At 46.8% G+C, this 17,358-nt stretch overlaps 1 protein-coding gene across 4 annotated transcripts in view; it reads left to right on the top strand.

The window, feature by feature from the left end:
- The window catches only part of Mob3b (MOB kinase activator 3B), a 181,472-nt gene that overhangs the window by 132,971 nt on the left and 31,143 nt on the right, over positions 1-17,358 (top strand). For all 4 annotated transcript variants that reach the window (XM_038347267.2, XM_038347268.2, XM_038347265.2 and 1 more), the window contains one exon: positions 11,434-11,636. In XM_038347267.2, coding sequence (XP_038203195.1) covers positions 11,434-11,636 — 203 coding nt within the window. The remainder of the gene's footprint in view (positions 1-11,433; positions 11,637-17,358) is intronic.

Here is a 17,358-nt window from a genome sequence, read left to right as displayed (position 1 = left end):
TGGAACTCACTCTAGATCGGACTGGCCTAGAATTCACAGGGATCCGCCTGCCTCTGCCTTCCAGGTGCTGGGACTAGAGGTGTGCGCCACCACCGCCTGACTCCAATCAGACGTTTTTATCAGTAAATTAATTTTATGTACAAGGGCATAAGTGCAGAGCCACTAGAATCAACATTTATTTTGACTTCCAGTCTGTTTTGGAAAGATCTATGGAACAGTTTTAGAAGTATGGAAAAGTTGCAAAGGGTAGGGCCGAGCATTCCATACACCTTGTCCCAGGTCATCCATATTGTCCCGTCTCCCATGAACCCATCACACGGTTGTCACACGTGCAGACCTAAGGCCCGAGCCTCACTACTCCTACCCTCTCTCCACTCTGTCTGAAGTTTGCTGGCTGCCCCTGCTGCCCTTCTCTGCTTCTGAATTCTATCTAATCACTAATTATATTTGTCATTGTGTCTCCTTGTACTCCTCCGAGCTATGATGCAGGTGTGCCCGCGTGTATATATGTGTGCACGCACACACGTAAGCTCAAGAACAAACGCAGGCGAGCAGGGACCTTCCTTGTCTTTAAGGAACGGTCCAGTATTCTGTAGCATGTTCTTTAACTTGAGTTTGTTTGTTTTTGTTGTTGTTTGCTTGCTTGTTTGTTTCATAGTAAGGTGGGCCTGATGCGTTTGGGTGACAAATACTTCACAAGAGACTGGCTTTCATCACATCATGTCAGAGGAATATTCCATGAGCCATGTTTACTCCTGTTCATGTTGGCTGCGATTGCTTGGCCAGGGCTATGTTTGTCAGACTTCTGTGTGAAGTCCTACGCCATCCAGACCACTCTCTGCAGGAAGCAAGTCACCCGCCAGGAGCGCACTGAGGCTCCTCTGCCTCCAGATAGCATCTGCATAAATTGTTTCCACTCTTGCAACACAGATACTCTGCAAACTCCTGATTTATTATTCAGCTGTGTGTTACATCAGTATGGCCTTAGGAATATTTATTTTATACCTTGGGTTATGATCCAGTCAGTGCTTCTACATTGATTTTGCTGGTCAGAGTATACATTGGCTCCTGTGTCTCTTTTACGTACCAAACTGTTATTGTTGCTGTTGAATTATTATTTATTATTATTACTATTATTAGTGTGTGTGTGTGTGTGTGTGTGTGTGTGTGTGTGTAGGTCACAGGAAGACCACTGGGAGTTGGTTCTCTCTTACCATCATGAGTTCTAAGAAATCAAACTCAAGTTGGAGCCCCTAACGGTCGCTCCATCCATCACTGTTCTTACTGAGGACCACCCTTCTTCCTGGTGCTATCAAGTGTGCCAGGTCATCTTTTACAGTTCCTATCCCATTCTGTTTCTTTGTGGAGTCCCCTGTTCCTTGTATTAGAAAATATATTGGCAACAGATGTGTATGTAGAAGGCTTTCTCTTGAACTGTTAGCCCCCAAATCATGACACGGAGATTTGTTACTACTTACGAACACTCGGCCTTGTCTTATGCTTGTCCCACTACCTCTTATACCTTAAATTAATCTATCTGTTTCTCTTCATCTACATTATGCCTTGGGGTTATTTGCCTTTCATTCTGTATGTCCTGTTCCACGTCTGTCTGACTGGCAGCTGCCTGATTAACTCCAAGTGTTTCTCTCTCTTTCCCCCTTGTTCTCTCTTCTCCCTCTCTTTCTTTTTGCCCACCAGCCCTGCCTATCCCTCTCCTACCTAATTATTGGCCGTTCATCTTTTTGGTAGACCAATCAGGTGCCTTAGGCAGGTTAGAGCAACGCATCTTTGCATCCTTAAACAAATGCAGCATATTGTTACAACATTTAAAAAAGCAGCACAAACAAACATAACACATTTTTACAACCTTAAAGTAATATTCTACAACACTTGTAGAAGCAGCTCATGTTTCTTATTAATCAAGAAGAGTTGGAGTTTTTGTTTGTTTGTTTGTTTTGGCAGGGTTTTTCTGTGGAACCCAGCATGGCATAATCTTCCACCTCTGTCCTGTATGCTATTATTACTGATGTAGCCCTGTGTTAATTTCGGTTTTTTTTAAATAGGGTCAAAAGCTTATACTTAACCAAGCTGAATCAAATATTTAAAAGTATTTTATTTTATTTATTTATTATTATTTATATTAAAGTATTTTTAAATGATGATAAATAAAATACTGGGGATATTTTAAAGCTTTTTTAATATTAACCAACACTTAATGATAAGAAGGCATCAGGAAAATCTAGATTTCTAGATCTTCTCCCTTCAGGTATCAAAGTTCACACCACTTCCACTTATTACAAGCCTCCCACTTTCCTAGTGTTCCTTTATGATCTTTGAATTTGTTAATATGTCACTCTTGGATCAAAACACATCCAAGAAAACCCCTTAGTTAAACTACACAGTTTAGCCCATGAACGAGGGCCAGTTGTCATCGCCCAGTCAGATCTGAGAGGGCAGCTTTGGTTTCCTCTGGTTCCTGCCTGTTTATCTTAATTGATCTTGTATGTAGACAAATGGCACCATTGCTTGCTTAGGGGGAAAGAGCTTCCGTCAGTCTGTACACCGTAGCCTCTGCACCAGGCAATCCCAGACTCCCTCAGCCTATGTGTTCTGTAGTCTGTGCACACACCATGAGTCTGACTTGACCTTCTTAGCCCTGTTCCACCTGGAGAGATTCCCAATAGTCATCTTCCAACTTCAGACTAACTTCTAGTTTTTTGGGCCTGGAAAGCCCTCTTGACAGTGGAGCCTACACACTGTTCTTTCCAGACCCTCCTCCCTTTCCTAGAAGGTTAAATTATATTTTAGTTTTATAAAACTCTCTCAGCACATCCAAGGCCCTGGGTCTAGTCCTTAACACTGCAAAATAAATTACAAAAATTAGTTACTTCCCCCCCCATCTTCCCCTCCACCACTGTGTATCCCCAGATTATTTGTCAATCAATCCTGTATTATTGTAAATGTTAGAAGCTCTGGAGCTCCGCATGTTGAGGATTTTCTGCCCAGATACAAACAGGCACTTTAACATAACTGTGAAGCATGGTTTGCGGAAGGAAATGCCTCTCCCCACTACCAAGGAAAGGCTGAGTGGGAGATAACACTTCTCCGAGCTACTGAACGAGAAATGTGGATTAGTTTTCACTGCCGCCAACTGCCTCAGACGTGACAAGGTCAACGTATGTCTGTGGCAGCTTCCAGGGGCTTTTTCACTAGTGGTAATTCTCAGGCTGTGACGTGAGGGCTGAAGCTGGGAGCTGCAGAAGGAAGCCTTCTTTACCTGCATATTACTCCCGTTTACATGCTCTCTCATTTGCCTGTTTTACTCGTTCACCACTCAGGTTGCAGTAGCAAAGGTACCTGAAACTGGGGCTACGAAACATGTATTCATTTTCACAGATCTAGAGTCTGGGAAGTCCAACCTGGCACCACGCGTGCAGACCTAATGAGAGCCTAGTTCACAGAGTGGTCTGCTATGACATCACATAAGGATTTCTTCCTTCCTTCCTTCCTTCCCTCCCTCCTTCCTTCCTTCCTTCCTTCCTTCCTTCCTTCCTTCCTTCCTTCCTTCCTTCTTTCCTTCCCTCCTCCTCCTCCTCCTCCTCCTCCTCTTCCTTCTTCTCCTTCATTTTTTTTTTGAGGCAGGGTTTTTCTATGTAGCCCTAGTTGTCCTGGAACTTGCTCTGTAAACCAGGCTGGCCTTGAACTCAGAGATGTGCCTGCCTCTGCCTGGCATTAAAGGCATGTACCACCATGCCCGGCTATACCAGGGAGGTGTAGGGAGGGGCTAAGACCACTTATGAAATTGCCTCTCTCCTGATCTTATTGTCACCACCCCCTGCCAATATTATCATTTGGGGGCAGTGAAGGCTCAACATGTGAATTTGAGGATGATCATAAACTGTATTTCCTCAATGAATGCTTCCTAAGAACCATTGTGTGCTGGCTACAGTAGCTTACAAGGATGTAACTGTGTATAGATACATTCTCTGATGCTACAAATGTTGTAGTCTTCTAGGGAAAACAGCAACCAAAGGTGGGGAGGGGGTGGGGACAATGTAAGATTCTATGTTAAATACCAACATGGGAGAAATACAGGGTGCTAGGCAACTAGACTGAGGGTGGGGTGAGCCGGGAGAACATTCTGGAGGGAATAATACTTTAGTTGAAGTTTGTATAGCAAATGGGAGTTAGCCAGACAAAAATCCGTGGGGCACTTCAGGGCTGGCTCACAGGTAAAGAGCCCGTGCTGCTCTCGCACAGAACGGTTGTGAGTCTCAGCACCTACGTGAGGCAGCTCGCAGCTTCCTATAACTCCAGCTCAATGGCAGTCCTCAGACACTGCTCTCTGGTGCATTCTCCACCGTGAATACACGTCATTCAATTTTTTTTAAAACCAATTTTTGAAGGGTGCTGCTGGTGAAGAGATGGCTCAGTGGTTAGGGGCATTGGATGTTCTTGCAAGAGGACTCAGGTTCAGGTTCCCAGCTTCTCTGATGGCGTCTCACCACCTTCTGTCATCTCCATTCCCAGAGGATCCACTGCCCTCTGTTAGCTCCCGTGGATACCAGACACGCATGTGCTGTACATACTGACATGCAGGCAGACATGTAGATATAAAACTAATTGTCTTCAAAAGAAAACACAAAGCCCCAAAACCAAAACTCTGGTATGTGGCAAGAAATCCAGCTAAGCCTGGAGTCGGACGCAAGCGGAAGAATCTTGGCTCCTAATGGTTGCAGTAGAGCGACTCTCTGAAGACAGAGAGGTACATGTGTGTAAAATCGCGTTTCACCCTGGAGGCAGGAAGCTAGTGGCCTTGGAGTTCTGTACGGACTGAGGCCTTGGTTCGGTTAGCCCATTAGAAAGGTTTCCCACCTGCCAGGTAGAGAGGAAAGCTGCATGCACCTTGCAGGAGGTGCTGCAGCTAGCAATGCTGGTGGCATGAAAAGCTGCTGGGGGAGGGACGAGGGGTTTAGAAATGGAAACCGCCCAGACAAGACGTGGCATTGATGACCCTTCGCACAAAAATGGAAGACTCTTCTAGTGAATAAAGGATCTTTTATTTGTGAGGGTACTCAAATATTACATCCAAGGGAAAGGTCTTGATCCCTTTTGTGTGCTGAGATCACACTCCTTTCCCAAGTTACCGAGGGATAGCCTGCCTGCCTGCCTCCCTCTTTGCTTCATTTCTTCCTGATCACTTCTTGTGTCCATCCATAAGGAATACCGTGCTTCAGTTTTCTGGGATCTTCCCTGGTCTGTGTCCGTACTGTGATAGCTGAGAAGAGGAAACCATCCAGGAGACGTGTGTGGGTGAGGGGCAGCCTGCTGTAGCTGGCTAGTGGTGCTGGAGACTGTGTTTACAGTTGCTCCTTTTGTATGACTGAAACAGTACTTTCTGTGCCTGACAAATAGCATGTCTGAACGAATTAATAACCTGTTTCAAACATATAATCACATGTTAATCTTCCCCTTTCTTTGGCTCTAACCACTGTGAGAGACCAGAGGGCAACACAAAGGGGCTGGGGAAGGGGAGAGAAAGGGACATGAAGAGTCGAGGGGTGGCCGGTTTCTTTCTAACCATTTGCAGCTGTCAGCTTGTTTGGGGACTTTTTTTTTCTTTTTAGGCAGAGGAACAAAGTCCTGCTCCACGCAATTGTTTTCTTTGGCAGAGCGAACAGACACTTTCTCAAGGCGCACATCGAGATAATACAAAACATCTGCGCAAGGAGCTCAGTCCCTGCAGCTGCGTGCGCCTGAGCATCCCGGAGAGCGGGAGGCTTCTGCGGAGGAGGCGGGGCAATGCGGCTGGGTGGGAAGAGCAAGCAAGTAAACAAAGAGAAGAGGATGCAAAGTCTTAAGAAACATCTGTGCTCGTTTCTTCTCCCCCCCCCCCCTTCATGATCCAACGGCATTGTGTCTTGCAAGAATTCTGGAAATGGTGTGTTCTCAGTGCTGCTGCCAGAAGAAGTCTGCTTTCTTTTCTCACGTGTGTGGGATAGTGTTTTTCTTCGTGAGCTATTGAAAGAATGAGTGGTTTTTATGACTTGTGGAGGGATTTTTACATGCATATTCCTATGACTGGACTCCAAAGACAAAAAGGACGGCACAAATGCCCTCAAACCTGCGTGGTGGCTTCGAGGAGAAAGGTGGACATTTCTAGTGTGACTGGCATGAGATTGGGGCCTTGAAGGTTCAACTGTGGTGTTAGGGTTCACAACAAGCTCCTTGGACAGTTCGCATGGTGCACCCCCATATCAGTTTTAGAAGAAAATTGTGTTGGGGAAAAGAGCATCTTCACCTGTCCTGGTTCATTTGCCTCCCTTGATAGCATCTGAACTGTGACAAGGAGGGAGTTGGCTATAGCAATAGGACCACCTGGCACCGTCACTGTGGGCCTTCTCTGTGTCTGCCTGCTCTGAGCTTCAACCACACACGGCAGGGTCACTATCCCTCTGATAAGGATACTGAGTCTCCTGGGAGTTAGAATAGCAGCCTGCCCCCGGGGTGAGCAGCGTGAAGACTCCACAGCTGGAATCTGATGCAGGTACGATCGATGTCCAAGCCAGATGTGTAGCCAGTGCCCTAGCCCTGACACTTAGGTTCGGGGAAGTAAATAAAAGCCAGACTACCATATTCCACCTTCATCTTCTAACAAGTTTGCTTTTTTGATCCTGCCAATTGGATGGGATCAAAGGAGCTGTGAGAACTTCGTGAAGTTTCCCAGCAGGGTAGAAAGCAACGGTCTCTAGAATTTGCACACTTGAGTTCAGAACCCTTTCTTTCGTCTCAAGTCCCGGAAGCTTTGAAAGCCCTGAGTTGGTCCTGTCCCTTTCCAAGCTTTGACGCCACTGTCAGGTATGACAGAAGAGCTCCACCCTATCCGGAGAGTCATCTAAACAGCTTGTTCACAGCCATCCTGCCCAGGCTCTATGCTGGGCAATAACGACTCACCTGTGGGGGAGACTGACGCAGCCCCTGTCTTTATGTAAGGCATAGTCCCAAAGCAGGATTCTCAATAGCTGTGCTATGGTCTGTGAGCTGCACAAGAAGACCTCAGGAGAAAGACAGCAGATGCCATAGGGAAGAACAGTTTAGGTGTCTACAAGGGTTGAGGAGTCAACAGGTTGCTTGTGGAACTTATGATAGCTGGAGAGAGTTCTCTAAAGTCTGCAGAGACAGGTTCTCTCTGTTCCTCCAGAGCCCGGGTTCCAGCCCACCGCTGACCACAGGCTACAGTCTCATTGCTAAGAGTTGACTTCTCTCACCAGGGAAAAGAATGACCATCTCATAGCTCCGAAATTGCCCCTTTAGGTCTTGTCCAGCTTTGAACCCTTTGTCAGCCTTCTGTCTTCTCTAACTCTCTCTCTCTCTCTCTCCTCTCTCATCTATAAAAGAGGGATCACACAAGCCACAATTTGTTTTTCTTTAGAAGAGTTTAAAAGGAACTATTCATGGGCGTTTGCGGGTCTAGTAGCAGGGAGGGTAGAGGAAAGAAAAAGCAAGCAAGAAAAAAATGGGTTAAAGCTCAGAATTTCCTGGAATTTTTATTTAATTTTCTTTGGGAGAAAAGAGATTTACTAAGTCAGAGATGAAAGGGAAGTCTGCATGCAGAGGCCGCCGAGAAGTTACAATCTGTGCTAGGTTTAGCTCTCTGAATGTGGCTTGGAGATCAGACGTTGTGGTTAGACAATTCATAAACCCGACAGGGCTTCGTTTGGATGCTGGCTCCTGACAGAGTACCAAGACCTCTGGATCAGCAGCCAGGGCTGCAGAGCTGTCCCGTCAGCACCAGCCCTCAGACACACCTCACTCTTGTTCCAGCTTCCTGGCCTGCCTGCCTCCTTCCCAGCCTGGTACAGAGTCCCGCTGGAACCTCCTGAGTTAGTGCCTTGGATCCCGACCTCTGCCCAGACACGTTTCCTCCTCTCTTTCTGGAATCTGAGCTCATCCTAGCCCTACTAATTCTGCTTCAGTACTGGTCCATTTGTGAAGGCCACGGCACACCACATGACCCAAGGTCATCCATCACAGGACCCAGGGTCACCCAAGTCCTGGGTTTTTGTCTGTCACTTCTTTGTAGATCACTCATCTGAGTATGTTCTCTTTTTTGGAATCTTAAACTTCCCCGGCTTTAATCTGAGAGTCACAGGATGTGAGGTAGACTTAGTTACCAGCTGTAAGTCACTGAGAGAGCTGCCCGTCATCTTTCTCATTTTCTATCTCAATTCTTATCTGCCTGTTCAGAATGATTGTCACACATTTGGCTGGGTTATCATAAAGTCAGAGTTTAACTCCAAACCCCTAAGACATGCATCTGCTGCAGAGGAGACTGCTGGTGAACACTGTCCTAAGACATGCCTCTGCTGCAGTGGTGACTCTGGCGAACACTGTCCTAAGACATGCCTCTGCTGCAGTGGTGACTGCTGGTGAACACTGTCCTAAGACATGCCTCTGCTGCAGCAGAGACTGCTGGTGAACACTGCCCTAAGACATGCCTCTGCTGCAGCGGAGACTGCTGGCGAACACTGTCCTAAGACATGCATCTGCTGCAGTGGTGACTGCTGGCGAACACTGCCCTAAGACATGCATCTGCTGCAGCGGAGACTGCTGGCAAACACTGTCCTAAGACATGTATCTGCTGCAGCGGAGACTGCTGGCAAACACTGCCCTAAGACATGCATCTGCTGCAGTGGTGACTCTGGCAAACACTGTCCTAAGACATGCATCTGCTGCAGCGGAGACTGCTGGTGAACACTGCCCTAAGACATGCATCTGCTGCAGCGGAGACTGCTGGTGAACACTACCCTAAGACATGCATCTGCTGCAGCGGAGACTGCTGGTGAACACTGCCCTAAGACATGCATCTGCTGCAGCGGAGACTGCTGGTGAACACTGCCCTAAGACATGCCTCTGCTGCAGCAGAGACTGCTGGTGAACACTGCCCTAAGACATGCCTCTGCTGCAGCGGAGACTGCTGGTGAACACTGCCCTAAGACATGCATCTGCTGCAGCGGAGACTGCTGGTGAACACTGTCAATATACCTTTCTGATTGAATGCAGTGACTGAAGTTTTCTTTTACTAGCTGGAAACCTTGATTGAAGGAATAATAGAGTTAATGATTAAGAAAGGGGAATTTCAAATTCTTTCTTCCTCCCCTACAGGCTTGACAGTGTTCTTCATTACAAAGTTCTCCCTTCTTTCAGAAACAGCACGCAGCATCCCATGTCAAAACTATACCATGACTGGCAAAAAAAGCTCCCATCTCTGCTGTGGGCCTTCCCCTCTCTAAAACAGGAAGTGCTGAGTTCACGTATTACTGAAATAAGACCATTATTCTTTCTTGATCTGTTTTGGTTGATACATTCTCTGCCTCCCTTGTGCCAGAGACTTTTGAAAAAGTAGAACCGAAGTATGAAATACTTCCGCCGTTTATAGAACTAGTCTCAAGGCAAGACATACACATGAAAAGCTTGTGGAAAATATGCAGCATAGTTAATGGTTAAGAAAAAGGAATCTCACGTTCTTTCTTCCTACCCTACAGGCTAGACAAACTTGTTCTACATTACAAAGTAATCTGTTCTTCCAAAACCACCCCTCCCCATTGGCAACTAAGTATCCATTGCTGACCTGTTCCTGGGAACGGCATCTCCTGATGCTGTGGACTTCTCCCGGCCCTGCCCTCTCCATCACCCGTGTTGTTTGCTTGTTCGTGCCCCTGTGTTGTTAAAGAGTAAATTTCAAATACTTCATTATGCTGGGCCGTTGAGTGCTGTGTCTCCCACGGGTGTCAAGGCAAGCCAAACTGCAAAGGTACCTGTATCTTGGGTTTTAGAATTCGGCCGATTTGAGATCCCAGCCCCACTGTTGTGTGACACTATAGCCCATACTTCAGAGCCTCTGTGTTACTCATCTGTGAAATGGGAATAATTAAACTACCTTACAGGGAATGATACAGGCTTATTCAGTCTCCTGCAGCTTCCCTCTCTTGTCTTAGAGGAAGTCCAGGCATATCTGTAGGGTACTCTTTGGAAGATTCTGGGCTCTCTCTCTCGGTATTCAGTGGCAGTTTAGTGGCCCTATTTCCCCAGAGAAAGCTCTAAAACTCAAGTAGCTGCCCCCACCCTGTCTTTGCCCTGGGTTCGCCGCATCCCTGGATCCTAGCACCTGTTGCCACATCATTCAGCCACCACGCTGCACCCACATTCTCCCTGAGTTTGTTCAATGCATTGACTTTGACTTTCAAGAAGAACTGGTATCCGCACAGGGACCTGGAGAGGCAGATTCCATCACAACCAGCTGCCAGACAGATTCTGTCTCTCCTGTTCTGCCCCGGAGGGAGGAGGATACCAGGAGAGTCCCCTGACAGACCATCTCATGGCAGATAAGTGCCCCTGGTCCCTGTAGAGTAAGAAACAGCAAGACTCCAGGCTTCTGAAGACCTGGGGCATCCATACAGCAGAACTCTACAGTGACCTGGAAGCTGGTGATCCCACCTGTCTTTTCTGGACAAGGAAATTTTCCTCATAACAGTGACTGGATGCAGGGGGATGGATGGGGTCATCCCCATTTGTGAGCTCCTGCTATATTCTAGGCACTGTAGGACAATCTTACACACTGTGACACCCTCCCCACCGCAGAGCAAGAAAAGCCTTGCTCTGACTCCTCCTTTAGAGCTGAGGAAACTGAAGGTTAAATAACTGGCCATGGTCATAGAGCTGGGAAAGGGGGGCGAATAGGAATTCAAGCAAAGTCTGGGCTCCTATTAAAGGCAGGGTAAACAGCCAGAGTGTGAGTAGCTTTCAGAGAGAGAGAGGGGAGGTGCCAGTCTGCTGCTTGCTGCCTCAACCCAGTTGGAAGTTGTGGTCACCAGACTGGGGAATTTGAGGGCCTCTTCCAGCCACCTGCTCTCTCTGCATCACAAACATAGCCCCTCAAAGGCATGGAGGGAGGGAGTGGGGCGCGCACCGTCTGTGAACTGTCCACTTTGGAAACAACATCTTGGAAGGGAAACACTTTGAATGGAAATTTGTAAATGGGTAGCTTTGCAGGGTGCATCTAATGGTAGAGAGATGTTTTGTTTTAGCGGGCAGGAATTTTCAAAACTTCAGATGAATTGTTAACCTTCTTAAAAGGCAACGGGTTTACATAAAACTCCAGACTTCTGAAATTACCTTGAAAAATCCCAAGGGAGCCTTCATCCCCCTCTGGCCACTGGTGACTGGAGTTGAGTTGTGCCTGAAAGTGGACGGTGCTCTTTAATCAGGTTCAGTCCTTTTTCCCTTGGGTCCTCTCTGGTGGTAAGGAGTACCAGTTCCGCCTCCCCCACCGCAGCATCCCCGCCCCCGAGCCACCATTTTTCTCCTCTTGGAAGTAAGGGTTGAAAAGACCCTTCCTAGTGTCTTCATACATCTTTCTTTTTGTTCCTCTAGGTGTTCCCTTCCCAAAGAACTTCCTTCAGATCTGCAAGAAGATCCTGTGCCGCCTGTTTCGGGTCTTCGTCCATGTCTATATCCACCACTTTGACCGGGTCATCGTGATGGGGGCAGAGGCGCATGTCAACACCTGCTACAAACACTTCTATTACTTCGTCACAGAAATGAACCTCATAGACCGCAAAGAGCTAGAACCCTTGGTAAGTGTCTCGGCAGCCATATGCCGAAAGAGCTACGGAAAGCGGGCGGGGGGGATAGGAGGAAGCTGCAGAATTAGACAGCCTTCAGTGATCAGCAAAGGGCCAGTCAAGAGTGCATCAAAATGTCTACTGCAACCAGATAAGTGTCTGAAGTTGCTCTCCAGGAGGTGATAATGTGTTGATATTATTCCTATATAATGATTTGGGCCAAGGAAGCTAGATTTAATACTCAACTCTAAAATCATAGAGACACTTTTTTTTTCCTTTTGTTTTTTGGGTTTTTTTAAGATTTATTTATTCATTATGTATACAGTGTTCTGTCTGCATGTATACCTGCAGGCCAGAAGAGGGTGCCAGATCACATTACAGATGCTTGTGAGCCACTATGTGGTTGCTGGGAATTGAACTCGGGACCTCTGGAAGGGCAGCCAGTGCTCTTAACTAACTGCTGAGCCATCTCTCTAGCCCCCGGTTTTTGGTTTTTCAAGGCAGGGTCTCTCTATGTAGCCCTGGCTGTCCTGGAACTCTTGAGCTGTAGACCAGGCTAGCCTCGAACTCAGAGATTTGTCTCTCTCTGCCTCCTCCCAAGTGCTAGGATTAAAGGCATGTACTACCACCTCCCGATTGAGCCACTTCTTTGGTCTGTTACTACTAGTAACAGTGATGCTCAGAAACATTACTTTCTATAGTCAGTAAATGAGCATTGAACACCCGCTGCCTGTTGGCTGCTGGGCACACAAAGTCAGACACCGAGAGAAGCCAGTCCTAAGAGTTCTGTATCTTAGGGAATTTGCTCCTTATCCCAAATCCCCTGCGGTGAAGCCATTGTGGGTAGATCACTTGTGATTAAGAACATTTGAGATTAAGCTCTAGCTTTGTAATATGAATGAGTGGAGTCTGCTTTCGTTCTATTGTTTTTAAAAGAGATTTATTTTTGTTTTGTATATGCGTGTTTGGCTTGCATATATGTACACCCGTCGTGTGTGCATGGAGTGCCTGTGAAGGCCAGAGGAGGGTCTCAATTCCCCCGGAACTGGAGTTACAGGTGTTTGTGAGTTGCCACATGGTTGCTGAGAATCAAACCTGAGTCCTCTGAAAGAGCAACAGGTGCTCTTAACCACTGAGCTGTCCCTCTGTGCCCTGCATTTATTTTCTTCAAAAGTACCTTTCATCATTGGCGTTAGCATGTGCTCAAGAGATCAAGGACCCTGGAAACCTTTGTGACCGGTTCACTTTAATGTGGATGCTGGCCTCACAGGTAGCCCCAGTAACGCTAGTAAGTCCCTCTCTACCCAGTAGGATACATTGCTTTATATTAAAATCGTGGCTTTTTTTCTTGAGAGAGTTAAAAATGTTGTTTTGCCAAATATAGTTGGCAAAATAAGTTTTATCTGAGTCTTTTTGAATGTTGACCAAAAGAGCCCAGGTGTCTGCTCTCCTCTTTCCCCTCCTTTCTTTGTCTTCACAATTGAAGTGATGTTTTATTACTATTTGGGTATCTGAGATCAACAGCTCACGTGGTTACCCCCAGAAAGATACTGTGTTATTATTCACATAGCCTCCTAATAAGAGTTGAGCCCAACTGTGTGGGGAAGCAGCAGATAGGGAGGAACCAGAGCGGGCAGACAAACAGGTGTAAGGTATACTCATTTGAAGGATCTCAGCAGCCTCGAGCACACAGGCAGTGCAATCCGCCTTTTACTTGCCCTGCGGTAATTGGTCTGTGTGTGTGTGTGTGTGTGTGTGTGTGTACAACTGTGAGTCAACAGTTTGCCTTCTCGGGTATTAACTAGTGTGGGGGGGGGGGGGGTTTTCCTTCTCGAGGTCAGCAAGATCCCAGGGATTAAAGAAGCAAAATGCAAAAATAAAGATTAAAAAATGAAAGACATATTAGCTCTGCATGTGGTGTATCTATATCTAGTAAAGAAAACGGTGGTGGATCTTCTGTTATGAATTAGGAGCCTGATTCGTGGTCTAGAATTACACCCTGGAATACACACCAAACCGTTTACTTTGCACACATTTGAGATGTCCCTCACGTTGTTGGTTAAAGAATAGGTGGTCGTCTTCACTTTCTTTCCATTGGGTTCTCAGGAAGCTTCCGGGACAGCCATATGGGATCTCTGAGCGTCGCTGTAGGACTCATGTGAAAATAAGGCTAAAGGCATTGGTGGTAGGTTTGCTAGTTTGTTCAGTATCGAGACCGCTGAGCGTAAATAACCAGCCCGAGAGTAAAAGGTTGTGCAAACAACTCGGGAGTGCGAGCGCTGGAAACTGTTGATAAAGCTAATCTCAGAAAATGTCAGGGGCGTGGAAAGAGAGGGGCTTGTGAGTAGAGACACACGAAAGCACTGTGGCTGGGCCACAGAGTTCCCAGTGGGACCACACCCAGGTAGACAGGACCAGTCCGCAGAGGCCACCAGAAGTAAGAGAGCCGCTAGACACCGACACGTTCTGTGTTGCTGAGTTAACACACAGACGCTAGATAGACAGGGCTGAGCGTCAAGGTCTCCCTTGTGCACAGAAGCATAAAGGCTACTGTGGGGGAAATCAGCAAGGAGAGAAAGCCTTTCTCTGCCGTCTAAATTCTCTCTGTTGTATTCTGTTCCTGAAGAAAGGCCCCAGGAGCTGGAGAACCTGGTAGTGCCAGGAGCCGCCTTGCAGCCTCCCAGCCAGGCCCCGAACAAGCCAGTATTCTACAAAGAACTTCTTTGGGGTACTGGGAGAAAAAAACATGATTATCCTCGCTGGGAGTTGTTAGCAGTGGAAGTGACGGGAAGTAGTGGGTGCCCCCCCCCAAGTTTGTATTTCTTTTTAACGCGTACTTAAAATTGTTTTGTTCCCACATTTCTGTTTTCGTTGGTCATCGCGACAGGAAGTTTAATTGTAATAAGCAGCAGTAGTAAGTAGTCTTTAAAAAAATTATGTGAAATTATGTGTTTGCTTGTTTATACAAACTCAAACCTGTAAATCACAGGACTGGATACTGTGAATGTTTATGAGTCTAGTGATCATGTGATGGCCAGGCGTGGTGATGATGCACGCCTGTAAATCCCAACGCTTGAGAGGCATCCTCAGGAGGACTGCTGCAATTTTGAGTCTACATGGTCAGTTCCAGGCCAATCAAGGCACTGTAGAGAGAACCTGTTCCCCAAAGAGCAACACCAGAGGCTGGCGAGGTGACTCTGCTGTTCAGATCCCTGGCCGTTCTTCCAGAGGACCGGGTTTGATTTCCAGCACCTTCGTGGTAGTTCACAGCTGTCTGCAATGCCAGTTCTGGGAAATTCGACAACCTCTTCTGGCTTTTGTGGGCACTAAATACGCACATGGTGCACAGACATATATGCAGGGGGAAATACCCATACACATAGAATAAAATAATTTTAAGAACCCACAACAGTTATATGGTGCCAGGCTCAACTGCTGGGCAGATCACTAAGAGTGTTATACTTGTGGGTTGGCACTGACGGCATTGTGTTCGTTGATATTGCTGGAATTACCTGGCTCTACGTCTCATGTTGCAGCGTTGCAAAGTACATAATATAAACAGAGTTAGCATACCAAATCAATACACTTCAATTGGTACAGTATTTTCTTACACGTATTTATTGTGGGGGGTGTGCTTGTGTTTAGACGTGTGTTAGTGTTTGTACACGCAGCTGCACACGCGTGCACACATGTGGGGGCAGAGAACAGCTGTGGCAGTCAGTGTTCTCCTTTCATCATGGCTCCCAGGATCAGGACATCTGGCTTGGTGGCAGAGGCCTTTACTCATTGAAAGTGCTCACTGACCCCAGATCCGTGTATTCTTATTTTGGATAGTCCGGCTACTCTATATCCATATGTTCAAAGCAAATTGTTGAGATGCTATGGTTTATATAAAAGGGATGTGTTTGGGGGACACTTACAACAAAGCCTAGAAAATATGCAATCATGAGTATCTTCTGCATCCCCAGAGGATGAATAACCAGGACTTTGTCTTCAAATTCTGGCCATGCATTCTTCAGAGTGTAGTGCAGCAAGAGGTCAAAGGACAGCATTTGTTCAGCCAATTTCCTTCAAAACAGCAGCGTTCCCAGAAGTCCTCCACCGTCAGGGGGCCATTGCTGGAGTCAGACTTAGCGTTCCACAGGGACCTTGGAACCTAACCTGGGTCTTCCCATCGCCCATGTCTGGCCACAGCCTTTCGTGTCAACGGTCACCTGATTGCATTGGAGCGGTGCCACCTGAGCATCTGGCACACGGCTTCTGTGGAGGGTCCAGGACCTCACAAGGATAGGACACTCAGCATCATGCACAGCCAGCTTAAGACCCAACCCCAGGGCTCGAACCCCATACCTTCGCTTACAAACTAGTAACCTTTAACAAGACACTCGGTTTTTGAAACCATCATTTTCCTCATTCACGAAGTCACCATAATGGAATTACAAAAATTAAAGATCAGGCACACACAGTCAGTACTTAAGAAATGTTAGCTATTAAGTCAGATAATGAATTACAGTAATTAGTACTCAGTAAGTAAAACAACCCCACTTCTTCCTTCCCCGATTCTCGTGGCTTTTCATCCATCCTAGTGATTCCTTGGGTAGCCTCAGAGCAAACATAGTTAGCTGTCTTTGTGTCTGTATCTCCCTTGGGTTGTCAGTCCTGTGAGGACAGCTACTAAATAAAATGTAGTCCTGAATTGCCCATGCTTGATACATAATAAATACTTGAAATTTTTTTTTTTGTTTTCTGTTTGTAATTTGGGAAGAGTCGTTTAAAGATGAGGTACCTCTGTTACGAAGGATTACGTATAGCCATTCCTCCCTGGTACTACCTTATTTCATAATTGCCACTTAACACATTTATGGGAGCTAAAGCCTCATCCCGACTGATTTATAATAGAGAATAAAAGCAAATTAAGATACAGAGCCGTGAAGGGGTGTGTTTAAACTGTAGACCTGGCAGAATAAAATGGGGCTTCAACACCTTGACATTCTCTGCCCAGATTACAGATGAACTCATTGGGGAAATGTTGAATGCTCTCATCCCGCCTCGGTGTCCTAGGAAACCCTTGGTCTGCGGCGAACTGGGACAATTGTTCATCCTGTCAGGCTCTGAGTAGGAAATCAGTGTGGAATTTTGACACTGGGAAGAGGTCGCTCTGGCCAGACTAGTGAAGGCCAGCAGGACTTTCCGCCTCCAGAGCTTGCCTGATGGCCCCAGCTGAGACCTAACAGAGCCTCTCAGCCAGCCAGCAGCCTGGGAACCCAGAGAAACACATGCCATTCTGCTTGCTGTCCAGCAGGGAGGGGATGGCTGGCGGGATGACAAGATAATCCATTTCTCATCTAAAGATGAGCAAATTCAAGCAAGTTCACAGTTGTAGAAGAAGAAGCTTAAATGGTGCTGGTATTTGGAACCCCGGCCAGGCCTTGATTGGATAAGGAGATTGCCACTGGCCCTGGCTGCCTTGGGAGTCAGCTGATAGAATTGATCTAATCAGGGTTATCATTAGCAAGCAAGAAGAGGGAGCACAGTGTTTTGATGGCCTTTCACTAAAAACAAAAGCAAACTCAAAGAGGGCTGTTAGCGCTGTGTTAGCTGTGAAGGAAGAGCTGCCGGGGCTCCTGTGAGAGGCTGGTGACAGACAGGAGGGGGTTAGTTCATCCCAATGTGCCTGCTGACCCCTGAATGACCTGACCCAAGCAAGGCCCTCCTAGTCCCTCATCAGGACTCC

The sequence above is a fragment of the Arvicola amphibius genome, chromosome 11 (assembly GCF_903992535.2).
Source record: "Arvicola amphibius chromosome 11, mArvAmp1.2, whole genome shotgun sequence".
Classification (NCBI taxonomy): Eukaryota; Metazoa; Chordata; class Mammalia; order Rodentia; family Cricetidae; genus Arvicola; species Arvicola amphibius.
Note: the sequence above shows the minus strand (reverse complement) of the source record. Positions and strands in the feature narration are given on the sequence as shown.